Source organism: Neoarius graeffei, chromosome 10 (assembly GCF_027579695.1).
Source record: "Neoarius graeffei isolate fNeoGra1 chromosome 10, fNeoGra1.pri, whole genome shotgun sequence".
Classification (NCBI taxonomy): Eukaryota; Metazoa; Chordata; class Actinopteri; order Siluriformes; family Ariidae; genus Neoarius; species Neoarius graeffei.
Genome location: NC_083578.1, coordinates 90,675,892 through 90,692,072, shown reverse-complemented (window position 1 = coordinate 90,692,072; position 16,181 = coordinate 90,675,892). Strand labels below are relative to the sequence as shown.

The following is a 16,181-nucleotide window of genomic DNA, read 5'->3' as shown; positions in this document are numbered from 1 at the left end:
TTATTAGCATATTTTAGCCAGTAGCAGAGTTTACTAATCTCTTTCGCCCCCTAAAGGAATAACAGAGAAGCTCTTTTTTCAGATCATTCAATTCATTAAAGCGAGACGGCCTTTCGATTTCATAAAATCTGTGAAATATAGTTCCCTCTGAAATGTGGTCATTGTGATATCTGTTTATTTCTGTAATATCTCACAAAATATCAGGCCATTCTGTGGCTGGGAAGTTATTTAATTTAAGGGGATTAAAGCAGATAATGTGCATGAAATCGCTCGCTTGGCGCAGTCAAGCAGACAGAGGAAGTCCGTGTGCGCATGCGCAGGTTTACCTTCTTCTTCTTCTTTTGGGTTTTACGGCAGCTGGCATCCACAGTGTTGCATTACTGCCATCTACAGGTTTCCCTTTGAGCGTGCACTGACAGTTCCATCATTCTGTCGCTAAACGAACAGCTGATCACACCGAGGTGCTCGCTGAGCGCCCATATTTATTAGTTTGGTCCTGCGTTTCCTTTCCTTCGTATAGAACATAACGTCTTTTCTTCTTGCTTTCTTTCCGTTACTGTAGTCGCTCTTTCACATTTCATTTGCACACTCACGTCCTCCATTTTCCTCTTCTGTTTCAAATTTGTATCCCACAATGCCTTGCGTGAACGGGGAAAGCCCACCACGTGATGAGTGACGCAGTATCTTGAATTGGGTCATGGTGAAGCAGGAAAATATAGCGCAGAATTTAGGGACACGTGGAGATAAATTCATTAATTGTTCTATTAGAAAAAAAAACAATAAAATTGGAAGTCTGTGATTCGAATTCAGTAGCTTTGGGTCCACTGAACAAAAATAATTCGGTGTCCGGAAAATTCTTTTTATGACCTACACTTGAAAAATCTGAAAAGCAGTCTACCTTTAAAAGTCCACAATAGTTTTACTCTCGAACACAGATTCTGACCCTTGATCAGGCTGGTCCTGGCCCGCAGGCCGCATGTTCGACTCTCCTGATTTAGATCAACGTTGTGTATGTGATTTAAATAATTAACGATTAACCAAACATGACGTGTTTGAACAGTAGTGTACTGTATACACTGATGTCACAACAGTAAAAGAAAATATTTTTTTTAAAGAAAATATGGATCAGCTTTAGAGAAGAGAAGATAATCATCATTTGAATAAACTCATAATGCTCCTCTGTTTGTATCCTACCTGTATACCTGTATACTTGTATACCTGTGTGTCACACCTACTTCACACTCTTAGCTACAGAGATCTGATTTCTCCAGTTCAACCTGCTCGTCAGGTTTGTGTCAGGATTCTAAATTTCATTGTTCTGATTGAGAGAAAAAACCAACAACAACATCGGCAGCAGCGATGGAATATGAAGACCAGGTGAGGGTTTTTTTTATATACATTCAGATCCATGCTTATGTGAGATTATATTAAATCATCATTTGACTAGAAGACAATAAATACATTCATGGTTAGATCAACTCATGTCCTGTTGTCCTGGAGGGTTACAGCTATCGTTGTACTGTAACTCATAAATGTTATGGCCAGGTTCTGGTTACACCTGGATTTGGGTCTCAACCTCATCACTGTAAAAAAAAAAAAAGTTACGCCAACTTAAAAATTCAAGGCAACTTACTGCACAGGATTTTTGAGTTTATGTGACAACTAAGATTTTTAAGTTTTGAAGAAAGTTGTGCCAACTTATACTTTTGGTCTCAGATAACTTAGCCTTCATATTCACACAAACTTAATTTTTTCAGTTTTACATGATAAGAATTCAACTTTAAGGCCACTAATCTTTTATCCAAGTAAAAACTTCAAAATTTGAGTTCAATTTTCTTTTTATCCCACAATAAAACAAATAATAATCCAGTTCAAATAGCATGTTTATTTTAACATGATGGTAGCAAAACAGCTATAAAACTGTAGTGGCGGTGCTTTTTTGTTAAGTCACACATTCACTTATTTTAAGCCTGAAGCTAATTTGACAAACGAAATGTGCAAACAATTCAGTACCAGCCAATTAAAATGCTACAAATGGCATACAATGGTGCACTTGGATGAAAGATTAGTGGCCTTAAAGTTGAATTCTTATCATGTAAAACTGAAAAAATTAAGTTTGTGTGAATATGAAGCAGAGCATTTTTTAACATAGTTACTAGGAGACCAAATGGTCTCCCAGTGGCCAGATTTGGTCTCCTAGTCAATGCCAAACCAGCTTCACTGGGAGACCAAATTTTAAACCAAGTTATGTCTTATCATTTGGTTCAATCAGTTGCAATTAATTAACCAAGTACCATGTAAGTATACATTTAACAAGGGAAACTTGGCACTGCATTAATTATGTTGATATTATGCTGGCTGAAATGAGGATTCGTAATGTGGCAATTTGCATCACAGAATATGCCGCAGCGGTGCAGCCGCATGGACTCTGGGGCCTGTGATTGTATTGCCCAGACCAGTTGGTCTCCTAGTGGAAAATCCTTAAAAAATGCTCTGATATGAAGGCTAAGTTATCTGAGACCAAAAGTATAAGTTGGCACAACTTTCTTCAAAACTTAAAAATCTTAGTTGTCACATAAACTCAAAAATCCTGTGCAGTAAGTTGCCTTGAATTTTTAAGTTGGCGTAACTTTGTTTTTACAGTGTAGTATCAGTGCAAAAACTTATCCATCTTATTCTTTTGCACTTATTTCCAGCAAATTTTAGCAAATTTATGCACCAAAGGAATAAGATCATTTCAAGATTTAAATTAAACCAAACTGTACTGAAGTACCTGGTCAGGATCGCACTTTCTGATGCAATCACACAATCATGTGACTGAGGCTCATCTGCTGCTTTAAAGTCCAGACTAAAGGCCAAAGGTCATGAAGGTTTCTCTGTAATGGCTCCGAGACTTTGGAACAGTTTACCTCCAAGCATTAGGTCAACTGATTCTGCATCGATTTTTAAGTCTGGTTTAAAAATATATTTTTATTGTTCAGCATTTGCAGATGTTCCTGGTTCTTAATTGATTTTTTTTACATCTTTATCTGTGGTTGGTAGAAGAGAGCAACTGGACTTGCTGGAAAAGTCTTGAAGACGTTTCGCCTCTCGTCCGAAAGGCATCCTCAGTTCTGTCTGTCTAATAGGGAGTATCAAGTATTTATCCTCTCATGGATCATCATAGAATCCGAATCAGAATGCTGATGGCTGCATTGTAGGTGGCTGATAGATGTCATAGACACCCACCTCTGTTCAGTGATGGTCGTTCCAGGTTGACAAAAATGAACGATCCTCTCTGGCTAAGATGTCTGCCAGTTTTCTGGAATTCCTTTCATACTCCCATACCAGTCGAAGGGAACTCATCCCAAAGTGCGTAGAAACATATACGAGAGGCGAAACGTCTTCAAGACTTTTCAAGCAAGTCCAGTTGCTCTCTTCTACCAACCACAGATTACTATGTACCTGGATGACTGAGTATCTTCACAGATATATTTACATCTTTATAATTTTATTTATTTACCCTCTTACATTTTTAAACCCTATCTTTATATTTTAGGGTTTAAAAAAATATTTTCCTTTATTTGAATGTAACATGACGCCATTTGTAATTTGCACGTTGCTTATTTTGTTTCATCTCATCTCATTATCTGTAGCTGCTTTATCCTGTTCTACAGGGTCGCAGGCAAGCTGGATCCTATCCCAGCTGACTACGGGCGAAAGGCGGGGTTCACCCTGGACAAGTCGCCAGGTCATCACAGGGCTGACACATAGACACAGACAACCATTCACACTCACATTCACACCTACGCTCAATTTAGAGTCACCAGTTAACCTAACCTGCATGTCTTTGGACTGTGGGGGAAACCGGAGCACCCGGAGGAAACCCACGCGGACACGGGGAGAACATGCAAACTCCGCACAGAAAGGCCCTCGCCGGCCACGGGGCTCGATCCCGGACCTTCTTGCTGTGAGGCGACAGCACTAACCACTACACCACCGTGCCGCCCCTATTTTGTTTCATAATTTAAAAAATATATATTCATGCTTTATTTTAAAGTTTGTGATTTCTATCTTACAATTTATTATTATTATTATTATTATTATTATTATTATTATTATTATTATTATACAGGAAGATGAACAAACAGAATGTAAGCAGATGGACTGATAGACATTTTTCTGACAGTGTGTCTACATTAATTATTAAAATAGTAATTAATGATTATTAAGGTGCATAATTATTTTAAACATATTTACCTTAAACTCAACCAAGTCACATAAATTGAATTTAAAATGACTTGTACCTTGTGGAACAGATATTTACACACAGACTACTTTGTTCAGGATGGATTTTTTTTTTTTGAGGAAATGAAACACGTTGCAAAAGTAATTATAATTGTAAAACTGTGTCATTCATATGTTCAAATTAACTGTAAACCTCTGCAGTGTCCATTTCTGGTAAACAGGAAGTCCTTCAGAAAGTTCTCCCTGTGTTCCGTTAATGAAGCTTTTTCAGTTAGTGCATGTGGTCAAACTTGTTCTGAAACCTGCATGTGCTACTCAGGTTGCTGAAATTAAAGCCTCTGCCCACTTCGGAGACCTGATTGAATTTGTGTATCCGATTGGCTACTCACACTGGGGCGTGTACGATGGAGATGGATACATCATTCACTTTGCAGTTGCAGGTAAAAAAAAAAAACTACAGCAGTGTTTCCCAAGCAGGTGGAGAAGGATTCCCAAATTTAACACACCAGCCCAGGAGAGCCTGATTACCTGTTCAGGTGTGTTATGAGTCTTCAGTGATCCTGATTACCTGTTCAGGTGTGTTACGTATGAGTGTTCAGTGATCCTGATTACCTGGATCAGGTGTGTTATGAGTCTTCAGTGGTCCTGATTACCTGTTCAGGTGTGTGATGAGTGTTCAGTGAGCCTGATTACCTGTTCAGGTGTGTTACGTATGAGTGTTCAGTGATCCTGATTACCTGGTTCAGGTGTGTTATGAGTCTTCAGTGATCCTGATTACCTGTTCAGGTGTGTTACGTATGAGTGTTCAGTGATCCTGATTACCTGGATCAGGTGTGTTATGAGTCTTCAGTGGTCCTGATTACCTGTTCAGGTGTGTGATGAGTGTTCAGTGAGCCTGATTACCTGTTCAGGTGTGTTACGTATGAGTGTTCAGTGATCCTGATTACCTGGTTCAGGTGTGTTATGAGTGTTCAGTGATCCTGATTACCTGTTCAGGTGTGTTATGAGTCTTCAGTGGTCCTGATTACCTGTTCAGGTGTGTTATGTATGAGTGTTCAGTGATCCTGATTACCTGTTCAGGTGTGTTATGAGTCTTCAGTGATCCTGATTACCTGTTCAGGTGTGTTACGTATGAGTGTTCAGTGATCCTGATTACCTGGTTCAGGTGTGTTATGAGTCTTCAGTGATCCTGATTACCTGGTTCAGATGGGTTCAACGTGTTCAGTATACATTTGCTTTTCCTAGATGAATCAGAATTGATGCAGACGTTCCGTACCTGCCTGCAGACCATATTCCCTGTATGCGGTGATCTCCTGCTTGGAGAGACGCAGATCCGACGCCAACGTCTTGCAGAAGTTAATGTCCCTCAAGGAGCGCGTGTGCTGGTGAACAACACCCAGCACACATTCCAGCCCTCGGAACCAGAGGATATGCAGCGAAGGCGTTACGCCCTGCTGAACATACAACTTCCTTACAAACTGTTCACTCAGAACTGCGAACACTTTGCCACATTTGTCCGCTATGGAAAAGCAGTGTGTAATCAGGTGAGTACAGAGAGCGCAGTGAATTCATCAGAAGAGCAAATGTTCCTCACATCCTCATCAGATCATTGTTATTATTCAACAATTTTTTTTAATTATACGGCTGGGTTCGTGTTGGTTATAAGTAGCTCATAGTATAAAGGGTTAGATTTGCGTTTAGATTTGGGACTCTCTGACTTGAAATCAATTTGTGTTTGTTTGACTCAGATTCCAGGAAGAAGCAAAAACAAGGAATGTGAGCAAGCAACCAAAGTGTTTGAAGACATTGTGTGGAAAATGACTTCATGACTTGTGACCGATGCGGGAAAATACTAACCAGAACAATACACACGCCATTAACACATACGTCTTCAGACTTCAAACTTTTATAATTATTATTTTTATATATTTTCAAAGTTTGACTGATCTGCAAATATCATCTGCTAATCAAGGCGGATCGGTCATATTCCATGTTAACTAGGGACACATTACAAAACACAAGAAATATTATAAAAACATGGATTTGTAGTGTTTTTCCTGCTGGCACACCAACTGCACCTCCTCAGCTCATTACTACACCCAAGTGAGGAGTGTCAGAGCAGGTAAAGCATTAACCCTGGCAGACTCTAGCTGGAAGGGAAGAGTGGTGAAATGACATATTTCTATGCCTAAATATTTATTATTTGGGTTTCTCTCATATTGCAACTTATTTATTTGTGTGTGGGTATTTCACAGTGATTCTAATAAAAGTTATATTAATTCACTGACTGGTCAATGTGTCATTTTAATAATAACAATGACAACTCGAGCTTTTAGTGAATAATTATAACAGACTAATAGATAGAGAGAGTATAAAGATCACCCTGCTGTCTTCTTCTTCTTCTTCTTCTAACATTTATATTCTTTTTTATAGGTAGTGAAGGAAAACATTTACTAACTAGATAGAACTCGACGCCAACGGTGTTGATGGGGATGCCTCCGCTTGGTAGACTACACGCCTTATTAAGTTGTGATTTGGGGATGGATGTTTGACCTCACAGTAATCATGACCTGGTGAAATCACTTGTATCAGCCTTGGAGATATTGTGTTCACAAGGTTTTCGGACAGACATTTGACCTCACAGTGACCTTGACCTTAGACCTTTTGATCTCAAAATCTAATCAGTTCATGTTTCTCCCAAAGCGCACAAATAGTGAAAGTTTGGTGAAATTCCTTTCATTAGCCTTTGAGATATCGTGTTCACAAGGTTTCGGGACGGACGCATGCACGGACAGACAGACGGACAACCTGAAAACATAATGCCTCCTGCACCTTACGGTGGCGGAGGCATAAAAAGATGACCCTAATAAACAGTCATATAGCGCTTTTAAAAATCTGTTAATCCTGCTCGTATTCTTCATGATTAATCTTTCACACTTTTTAGTCTTAAATCAGTTTCTTTTCTTTCAGTGATAACCTGTACACTATAATAGGACATGTTGACTTTGTCTGGTTGCTCAGCTCACATAATCTACATTTTCCAGCCGTTTATTTACCAGTCCTACCTAACAGCTGGTGTAAACCACAATGCCATGTACAGTGTCTTTTACTGTTTAAAAAAAACCCCTATCTTTCCTGCTCCTAAATGCTTTTGAATGTCATGATAGATGTCCTCCTCTTTTTTTGAATATTTGCAAAGAAACACTTATAATTGTTTTAGGTTCTGATATACTTTCTTGTGTCATTTACACTAGCTGGCCAAATGTATGTGGACACTTGTGCTTGCTGAACATCCCATTTACAGCATTAATCTGGAGTTGGTCCCCATTTGTTGTTATAATTATAAGCTCTTCTCTTCTCTTCTCTTCTCTTCTCTTCTCTTCTCTTCTCTTCTCTTCTCTTCTCTTCTCTTCTCTTCTCTTCTCTTCTCTTCTCTTCTCTTCTCTTCTCTTCTCTTCTCTTCTCTTCTCTTCTCTTCTCTTCTCTTCTCTTCTCTTCTGGGAAGGCGTTCCACTAGATTTTGAGGTGTGGCTTTGGGGATTTGTGTTCATTCCGCTACAAGAATATTAGTGAGATCAGGTACTGATGTTGGGTGAGGAGGTTTGGGATGCAGTCTGTGTTCCAGTTCATCTCAAAGGTGTTCAGTGGGGTTGAGTTCAATCAGGGCTCTGTGCAAAACACTCGAGTTCTTCACTCCGACCTTAACCTTACACCATGTCTTCATGGAGCTCGCTTTGTGCACAGGGGCAGTGTCATCATCATGCTGGAACACAAAAGGAAAGAAAGCACAATTTTTATTCATCACACAATTGTGAAATTTCATCTCTGCATTTAACCCATCTGAAGCAGTGAACACACACACATACCCAGAGGAGTGGGCAGCCATGCTAACAGCGCCCGGGGAGCAGTTGGGAGTTCGATGCCTCGCTCAAGGGCACCTCAGCCCAAGGCCGTCCCATATTATTTTAATATATTTAGATATAAATTGTACTGTGGCTGTTATATGGGGCAGTTTGGAAAGACGAGGTGGCTTCATGTGTGTTATGGGATACTAAAAAATAGCAGCTCATTTCACCTTACGAGTTCACAAAGGTGATTTTTAACCCTGCAGGTTTGCGGACTCACCCACTGATGAGCACGTTCTGTTTTCTAATGGTGAGTATACACTTTGTGATTTCGGGCTGTCCCAGACGAAAGATGACCAGCATAAAAGAAACATGGTGATATTTTGGGTCATGGCTCCAAAAGTCCAGGAGTCCTACATCGCACTGTATGGGAGGCTCAAAGATGACCGTTAGTATGGTCTTGTGACCAAAGACAACCTGGATGACCATTTAACAATGTGACTGCTGCTACAACCCACGCCTAACCAACCAAGAGGAACGCAGCATGAAATGATGCACTGATGAGCACGACACTGACACCAAACCATCAAGGGTTCGATTCTTGCTTAGTTTCATTGTTTACCAGTATATACACTGATGGCGTTTTATTCTTGTATCCTGACTTGCGTCGTAGCCTACAATTCAGTAGGTGTTATAATTGTACAGCCTACATACATCAAACTTGATGTCATACCCAAGTTTATTAGATTTGTGTCGCACAATGAGGATTGCAATAAACTTAAATATGATCGCTGAAATCTCAGTCTGTAGGTGCCATAAGATCACCAATGTCAACTCATGTTCTTTTATAGTGTGTGATTTTTGGGTCAAAACCTGTAAAGCATAAAGCTGGCTTAATGCAAAAGGGTGGGGCATGTGGGGGTGTGTGGTCTATTCTTTCTGTACAAAACAAAGCGAATCATTATTTTCACCAGACTTTCATTTACTTCAGTTTTCTTAGTTGCTGTCATGTGATAAATGAAGTTCAGTTAGTGAACATCTCGTGGCTTATAGTAACACACAGACACACCTGCAGGTATTTCATGTTGGACAGGCCACTGGGGACGCTGGAGAGGCGGTTGTGGTCCAGGTGGAGCTCCCTCAGGCTGGGCAGGTAAGACAGCGCACCACGTTCAATATGCAGGATATGATTCGACCCAAGACTCAGCCTAATTTACAAATGAACAAAAAAAGATAGAGAGAGGAAAGTAAGACAGAGCAAAGTGACAAAGTTTACAGACACATCTGTAGAAAGAGAAAATGATATTTAAACTTTGAACCTGGTGTCTGCTGTTTAACCACAAGAGGGCATCATCTCATCTCATCTCATTATCTCTAGCCGCTTTATCCTTCTACAGGGTCACAGGTGAGCTGGAGCCTATCCCAGCTGACTACGGGTGAAAGGCGGGGTACACCCTGGACAAGTCGCCAGGTCATCACAGGGCTGACACATAGACACAGACAACCATTCATACTCACATTCACACCTACGGTCAATTTAGAGTCACCAGTTAACCTAACCTGCATGTCTTTGGACTGTGGGGGAAACCGGAGCACCCGGAGGAAACCCACGCGGACACGGGGAGAACATGCAAACTCCGCACAGAAAGGCCCTCGCCGGCCACGGGGCTCGAACCTGGACCTTCTTGCTGTGAAGCGACCATGCTAACCACTACACCACCATACATTATGGCATACAGAGACATTCTGTACAATTGTGCGCTTCTAACTTTGTGGTAACAGTTTGGAGAAGAAGCACATATGGTCGTATGGTGATGGTCGGGGTGCACATACTTTTGACCATATACAGTAGTGTATCTTGAAGGCCTGTTTTGCGATCCCTACATGTAGTGGTATTACTCAAAGGAAGCCGACAGAGTGGTGTATTCTGAGGAGGTTCTGGAATACATCTGGATCTTGATTGGCCACTAATTAAACTAATTAAAGCCGCTGAAGAATTTAAACTACTGTAATTAGTAAGTGCTTTGATGTCCTCCACACACTGAAGGACCAGGAAAAAAATGTGCCTTTTTTATACACTTGTGAATGTTTGTGTAAAAGTTTTCTATATACTGTCTTGCTGTTAAGTCTTTTGGATTGTTTTATTATTATTATTATTATTATTATTATTAATTTTTATTTCTTTTTGTAGCTGTAAATAAACGAAATAATCTTGAGAATCCGCCATTTCCAGGCTCCTGTCAGAAATAGCCCGGATGTTCCCAGCTCTGGGAAATACCCCGGATGTTTCACAAAACATGGATATGCTTTTTAGTTTTTGTACGCTTCATTCACAAAAGCAGTGAATTTACATAATTTCACATTTATATACGTTTATTTATCGCTTGTAAAGAGTTCGCTTTCAACATCAGAACGATCTTGAGCTAATTAATGATCTCCATCAGGTAAGAATTGGGAAACATTTACAGTTGCTGTATGCTAGCTACCGGACAAGAGTGTGAAAGGCGTAGCTAGCTTAGCTTAGCTTAGCTTGACTCTGAGCTGTCAGTATCTGGAATTGTGCGCATGCGTGGTGTAAAACCCGGCCGTCAGACACGCAAAGTGCGCAAGCGCAGTGTAAAATAAACGCCAGCAGGTTGATTATAGCATAGCATAGCATAGTTTAGCATAGCTATAACAGGATTTTGTCTCAAAACTGTTAACGTGTAAAGGTTATTTTATAAATCTCTCGAATTGTTTATTCATCACCCGAATTATTAGTGACTAGAAAAATAATATACATGAATGTCAGTCAATCTACTTTATTATATCAACAATGCTAGCTTACATAGCAAAACTATCCAGCTAGTCGGATAGCTTACTGCGTTGCTATGGTATCAGAAGAGATAAAATAATGTCGACTGTCTCAATTAAACAGGAGAAAGGTACTGAGCTTAACTGGTTATATTATTTTTCTGTTCTTTTCTCCAGTAGTGTGATGTTATATGGGTTAGTAGCGCTACTTTGCTAGCTGACTGGCTAACAGTTAAACCCAGATGGGAGGTTAGAGCTACAGTGGATGTGTTTTTGGTGCTTTGTGTTATAATTGTAACGTTGAACTTGAATAACTTTAATATTGTATTATGTTGTATATAATTGATTTGAGTGTATTTATGGCTTGCATGTGTATGTGCTGATATTCTTTTCATTGCTCACAGCAGTCATCAGTAAAATTCTGAATCTGTGCTTTATCTAAAGAGTTGTGCTTGTGATCACAGAGTGAAGCTGGAGGTGAGAGTCGGGCACACCGTGTGCACAATCCAGCCCTGAAATTCCATCATCCTGCGTCTCCGTCCTCGTGGCGCAGAGTGATGACATCACAGCGGCAAAGGCATGCTGCACGTGCTGTTCCCGCTCCACAGACCTCCTCCTCCTCCTCCTGGAGGAGCTCGAGCTCACGCTCAGGACCCTCGACTTCACACGGCGGTGTGCAGGGCGCATCCCAATCCGCACCGTCTTCCTCTCGCACGTGGCCGGAGGAGGCGGTGGACGACGCGTACGGTCTGTACTCGCTGCACCGCATGTTCGACATCGTTGGCACTCACCTCACACACCGCGATGTGCGCGTGCTCTCCTTCCTGTTCGTGGACGTCATTGACGAGTACGAGCGTGGCGGAATACGGGATGGGCGAGACTTCTTGCTGGCGCTGGAGAGACAGGGACGATGCGATGAAACAAACTTCCGGCACCTTCTGCAGCTGCTGCGCATCATCACCAGACATGACCTTCTGCCTTATGTCACACTGCGCAAGAGACAGACAGGTGATCACATGACCACACTGATTGATCTATTAGTAATCAGGTTCATATGGTGCATCATGCTGACGTGTGTATTTCGCAGTGTGTCCAGACCCAGTGGATCAGTACTTAGAGGAGACATCAGTGCGCTACATTTTTCCACGAGGAAACAGAACAGAGAGTCCACAGGTCACACCGCACAGATGCGCAGGTAGGTGTGTGTTAGAGGTCTGCGCGGGTTGGATTTTTCAGTCCCGCTCCCGCCCGCATTGTGCAGTCCCGCTCCCGCCCGCAAAGAATTATGATTTTCAGTCCCGCTCTCGCCCGCGCCCACAAAAAAATGATGATTTTCAGTCCCGCTCCCGCCCGCACCTGCCATATTTTGTCCCACTCCCGCCCGCAAATCCCGCATGATGCAGACGTTCGCGTTATTTCTCAGGAAAGTTCTTGTCTTGACACAGCGTGATGGTGCCCCGCCCCCTACTTTGAGTGGATTTGAGCATAAATATCTACAGCTCACATTCCCGTTTGTTATTATTTACCTTGTTTCTGAATTCAGCATGTAGTGTCTCTAATAATAATAATAATTAGTGCTGTCAAGTGATTAAAATATTTAATCACAAATCGCACATTTTTATCACATGAGAAACCATTGTAATTCTCTGATCAGCATAAAAAAGTGAATGGGCTTGCTTTGTACCAATGGTGTTTTTTTTTTTTTTTTTTCTTTTTTTATTGCAAAGCAGAGCTAGTAAGAGAAGTGAATTGATTTACTGCTTGCGTTAGTCTACAACTCTAATCAGAGAGACAGGTTACACAGTGCCGGTAGGCTTGACTCAATGCTATCCCAGAAATCCTTCCTGTAATATGCAAATTTGTCCGCCTCTGATTGGACAGCTAAATTTGCATATTACAGGAAGGATTTCTGGGATAGCATTGAGTCAAGCCTACCCTCACTGTGTAACCTGTCTCTCTGATTAGAGTTGTAGACTAACTCAAGCAGTAAATCACTTCACTCATGGTTCTCTTGCTAGCTGGGTGTGAACTGCGAGTCATTAGAGTGATCAAAGGATTGTCTGTTAGGGTGATCAATGGCAAATTTAAGATGCCATTCCTCACTCAATCTGGCAATCTGACTATCTCTGCAAATTTAGGCATCTTAAAATGTTTTTATTAATGCCAAATAAAATATCCAGCACAAATTATATATGATAGACATAAATTAATAATTTATAAATTTTATTTCAAACACGTTTTTAGTTAGCGGGACTGCAGCTTATCACTGCTCCCGCCCGCGCCGCATATGTGCGCTCCCGCCCGCGCGTGCATATGTGCACTTCCGGTCCCGCCCGCGCCCGCAATGAGCTTTCAAAATTTGTCCCGCACTGCTTTGCGGCGGGTCCCGCGGGACTCCCGCGGGAGTGCAGGGCTCTAGTGTGTGTGTTCGTTTGTGTTCATGAAGCCAGGTGAAAACACACCCTGATGCAAGTTTCTCAACAGGTCCACAGCCTGTGATTTGTTGCCCCTCTCCTGAGGTGTGTCAGCCACGCCCAAAACCAGCCACGCCCACTCCAAGCAGAAAGAGGAAGAGAACTTACAGTGCGGCGGACTGCCGGGAGAAACAGACCTGCGGTACGTACACTCTCTCTCTCTCTCTCTCATTCACTCACACACACGTCCATACCTGTACGCCAATGTCTAATATCTGTCTCCTTTCTCAGATATCCGTCTGCGCGTACGGGCGGAGTACTGCCAACACGACTCGGCCCTCCAAGGCAACGTCTTCTCCAACAAGCAGGAGGCGCTGGAGCGCCAGTTTGAGCGCTTCAACCAGGCCAACACCATCCTGAAATCTCGTGACCTTGGATCCATCATCTGTGACATCAAGTTTTCAGAGCTCACCTACCTGGACGCGTTCTGGCGTGACTACATCAACGGCTCGCTGCTGGAAGCGCTGAAGGGCGTGTTCATCACAGACTCGCTGAAGCAGGCCGTCGGCCACGAGGCCATCAAACTGCTCGTCAACGTCGACGAGGAGGACTACCAGGCAGGCAGGAGGAAGCTCCTGAGGAACCTGATGATGGGGGGAGGGCTGGGGTCCGGGTCAGGATCGGGGTCAGCTGGCCAGGGGGCGGGGACTTCATAATGTCAAAGTGAAATTTTGACTGTAAGCTTGTTGTGTTGTGGAATGTGGGTGGAGCCAAGCCGAGTTACAAGGACCTGATGAACAGATCACGAAGGAGAGAGATGGACCTGGAGTGTCTGGGGAAAGAGGATTTTAAAAATATGAAAACAAAAATAATCTTGGGCGGAGTGATGCATATCGAGATCATGGTGTTTTAGATTTCCATCAGTGTGCCAACGAAGCACTGAAAAGCTTTTAAAATAAATTTAAAAATTATCAAGTTGTCCAAAAGTGAAACGTGAATGTCGTTGATCAGCCAAGACGTGTTTATTTTCTATAGTTTTGCACTCGAGGCTAACGTAGCTAATGAGCTAAAGTAGTTTTTCTCACACAGAATGTTTTCTGAAAATATGTTTTTAAATTTTAAAGCCAAGGAATTTCTAACAAAGGTGAGAGAATACTATTTTACGAGGTAAAATAAGTGATTCCCGTTGTACAAGATGGACGCAATCATAATGTTCGAGAGTCGAGCTGTTGCTCTGATGTTTAGTTCCTGTTTTTCCTGGCGATGACAGGAAGTTGAACAGGAAGTTGGATGTAGGTTTGAGGAAGACATTTTGTGTGAGAGAGACTTCCTTTAGTTATAAGCCACATTAACCTTGGAGCTCCAGGTTGCCTTGAAAATCTGAACCGAACACGTCTTTGGTGGTTGACTGCGTTTCAGGGAAAATCATTAAAGCAGGTACATTTCACCTTTTGGCAGATTGTTCCTTTAAGGCAGCGCCCCCTTGTGGAGAACGCAGTTTGTTGCACAAATAAGGCTCAAATCCCAGGTTATGCCACGCCTCCTTTCTCTCTCTCTTTCTCTCTCTCTCTCTGTGTTTAACCCCTGAAAGAAGTATGGAATCAGTCATGTGGAGAAGATCCTCAGTGACTGTTCCAGAAGATTCCATGGCTGATGAAGTGGGTGGGAAAAAGATTTTGTACGGTTTTCCTATCGGAATTAAACAACGTTACAAAACGTGGTATCTATTATATAGGCTGTATGTTCTGGTGATGTTTTGAGTGCTTGTCCATTAAACCTGCATGCCAACGATTCGCTAACGTCACGGTAAGCTAGGCATGTGCCGATAATCAATTATAGCTCACGTTGCAACGTTTGACATACAGCGGTGGTGTTGTATTACGGCCTGCTGCATCCCGTCCGAGTGTGCAATCCCATAATTTCATTCATTATGGCATTTTGGAACGTAGTATGTAAAAGGTACAGTATTGTAAACTGGGATAAAATACTGCGATTTAAAAAAAAATCGCATTATGAAAATATCGGTAATATCGGCACATGCCTATAGCAGATAAAGGGTTTTTTTCTACGGCATTTGCAGATCACTGTTGCTGGTAAAACTGACCTGTCGAGCGTGTTGGTCCCCTGACGTCCTTCCATTGGCTACGGTTGTTACGTAAAAAGGAAAAAAAAAGTTAGCTAGCTGTGTCAAATAAGCTAGCGAGTGTTACATTGAAGTAGCTAAAGGTCACCTCCAGAACCTCAGTCGTGAACAATGATGGTGCAGGGGATCACCACGCTCCTCCATGCCAGTACAGTTTGTTTTTATATCGAGTGTTTCACACCCTATAAGGACTGTCATTCCGAATCCGAATAAAGTGCTGCAATATGACAATTTGTTTTGTTGTTGATGAAGATTTCTTTCTGGTTCCCACGGCAACGATTGTGTTCAGTGATGCGTCTACATGCGTAGTAGCTGACTGATGAACTAAGTGTACAAAATCAATAAAACAGATTGTTACAATAGTGAATTCTGTCTCTTGTTCTCTTCTTTTTGTTCCCTTTCGGTGTAATTTGTACATTTATTTCATCACGGCTAATCTGAGCGCGAACGTAACGCTGTGAAACTACAACATGGCCAGAGTTTGGTGTCATGGATTCCACCTTGGCGCTCGTTCAAAATGCAGCCAGCACACCTTCAAACGGCACCTCGACCGGTTTCAGACTGCGTTCGTGTGACCAATCGATGTGATTCAGAAATCAGTTTGTGTAGAAATCAAGTTTGCACGAACATAAAGTGAGTTAGAGGAGTTAAGGGGATTTTTCCACTCTATTAGCATGTTTTCTTTTTGTGTGTCGCCATGGTCACTACTGTATTTGCTGCCGTTATGTGAGTCCTCCTGTTCGTGGATTTTAGACAAAC

General features: G+C 41.9%; 2 protein-coding genes across 3 annotated transcripts; both read left to right on the top strand.

Annotated features, from left to right (window-relative positions):
* The first annotated feature begins 1,270 nt into the window (after nucleotides 1-1,270).
* On the top strand, nucleotides 1,271-6,510 carry LOC132892652 (phospholipase A and acyltransferase 4-like). The gene is made up of 4 exons (XM_060930958.1): nucleotides 1,271-1,377; nucleotides 4,547-4,667; nucleotides 5,473-5,771; nucleotides 5,976-6,510. The coding sequence occupies exons 1-4, from the start codon at nucleotides 1,360-1,362 to the stop codon at nucleotides 6,054-6,056; spliced, it is 519 nt and encodes a 172-aa protein (XP_060786941.1). The 5' UTR covers nucleotides 1,271-1,359; the 3' UTR covers nucleotides 6,057-6,510.
* Nucleotides 6,511-10,367: 3,857 nt separating this feature from the next.
* On the top strand, nucleotides 10,368-15,789 carry dedd (death effector domain containing). Of its 2 annotated transcripts, none has more exons than XM_060930957.1 (5): nucleotides 10,368-10,516; nucleotides 11,330-11,873; nucleotides 11,953-12,060; nucleotides 13,350-13,481; nucleotides 13,571-15,789. In XM_060930957.1, exons 2-5 carry the CDS (start codon nucleotides 11,423-11,425, stop codon nucleotides 13,993-13,995), a joined length of 1,116 nt encoding a protein of 371 aa, XP_060786940.1. In that variant the 5' UTR covers nucleotides 10,368-10,516; nucleotides 11,330-11,422; the 3' UTR covers nucleotides 13,996-15,789. The 2 variants fall into 2 exon arrangements, with proteins under 2 accessions (XP_060786940.1, XP_060786939.1); XM_060930956.1 differs by lacking the exon at nucleotides 10,368-10,516 and adding an exon at nucleotides 10,678-10,996.
* The last annotated feature ends 392 nt before the right edge of the window (nucleotides 15,790-16,181 follow it).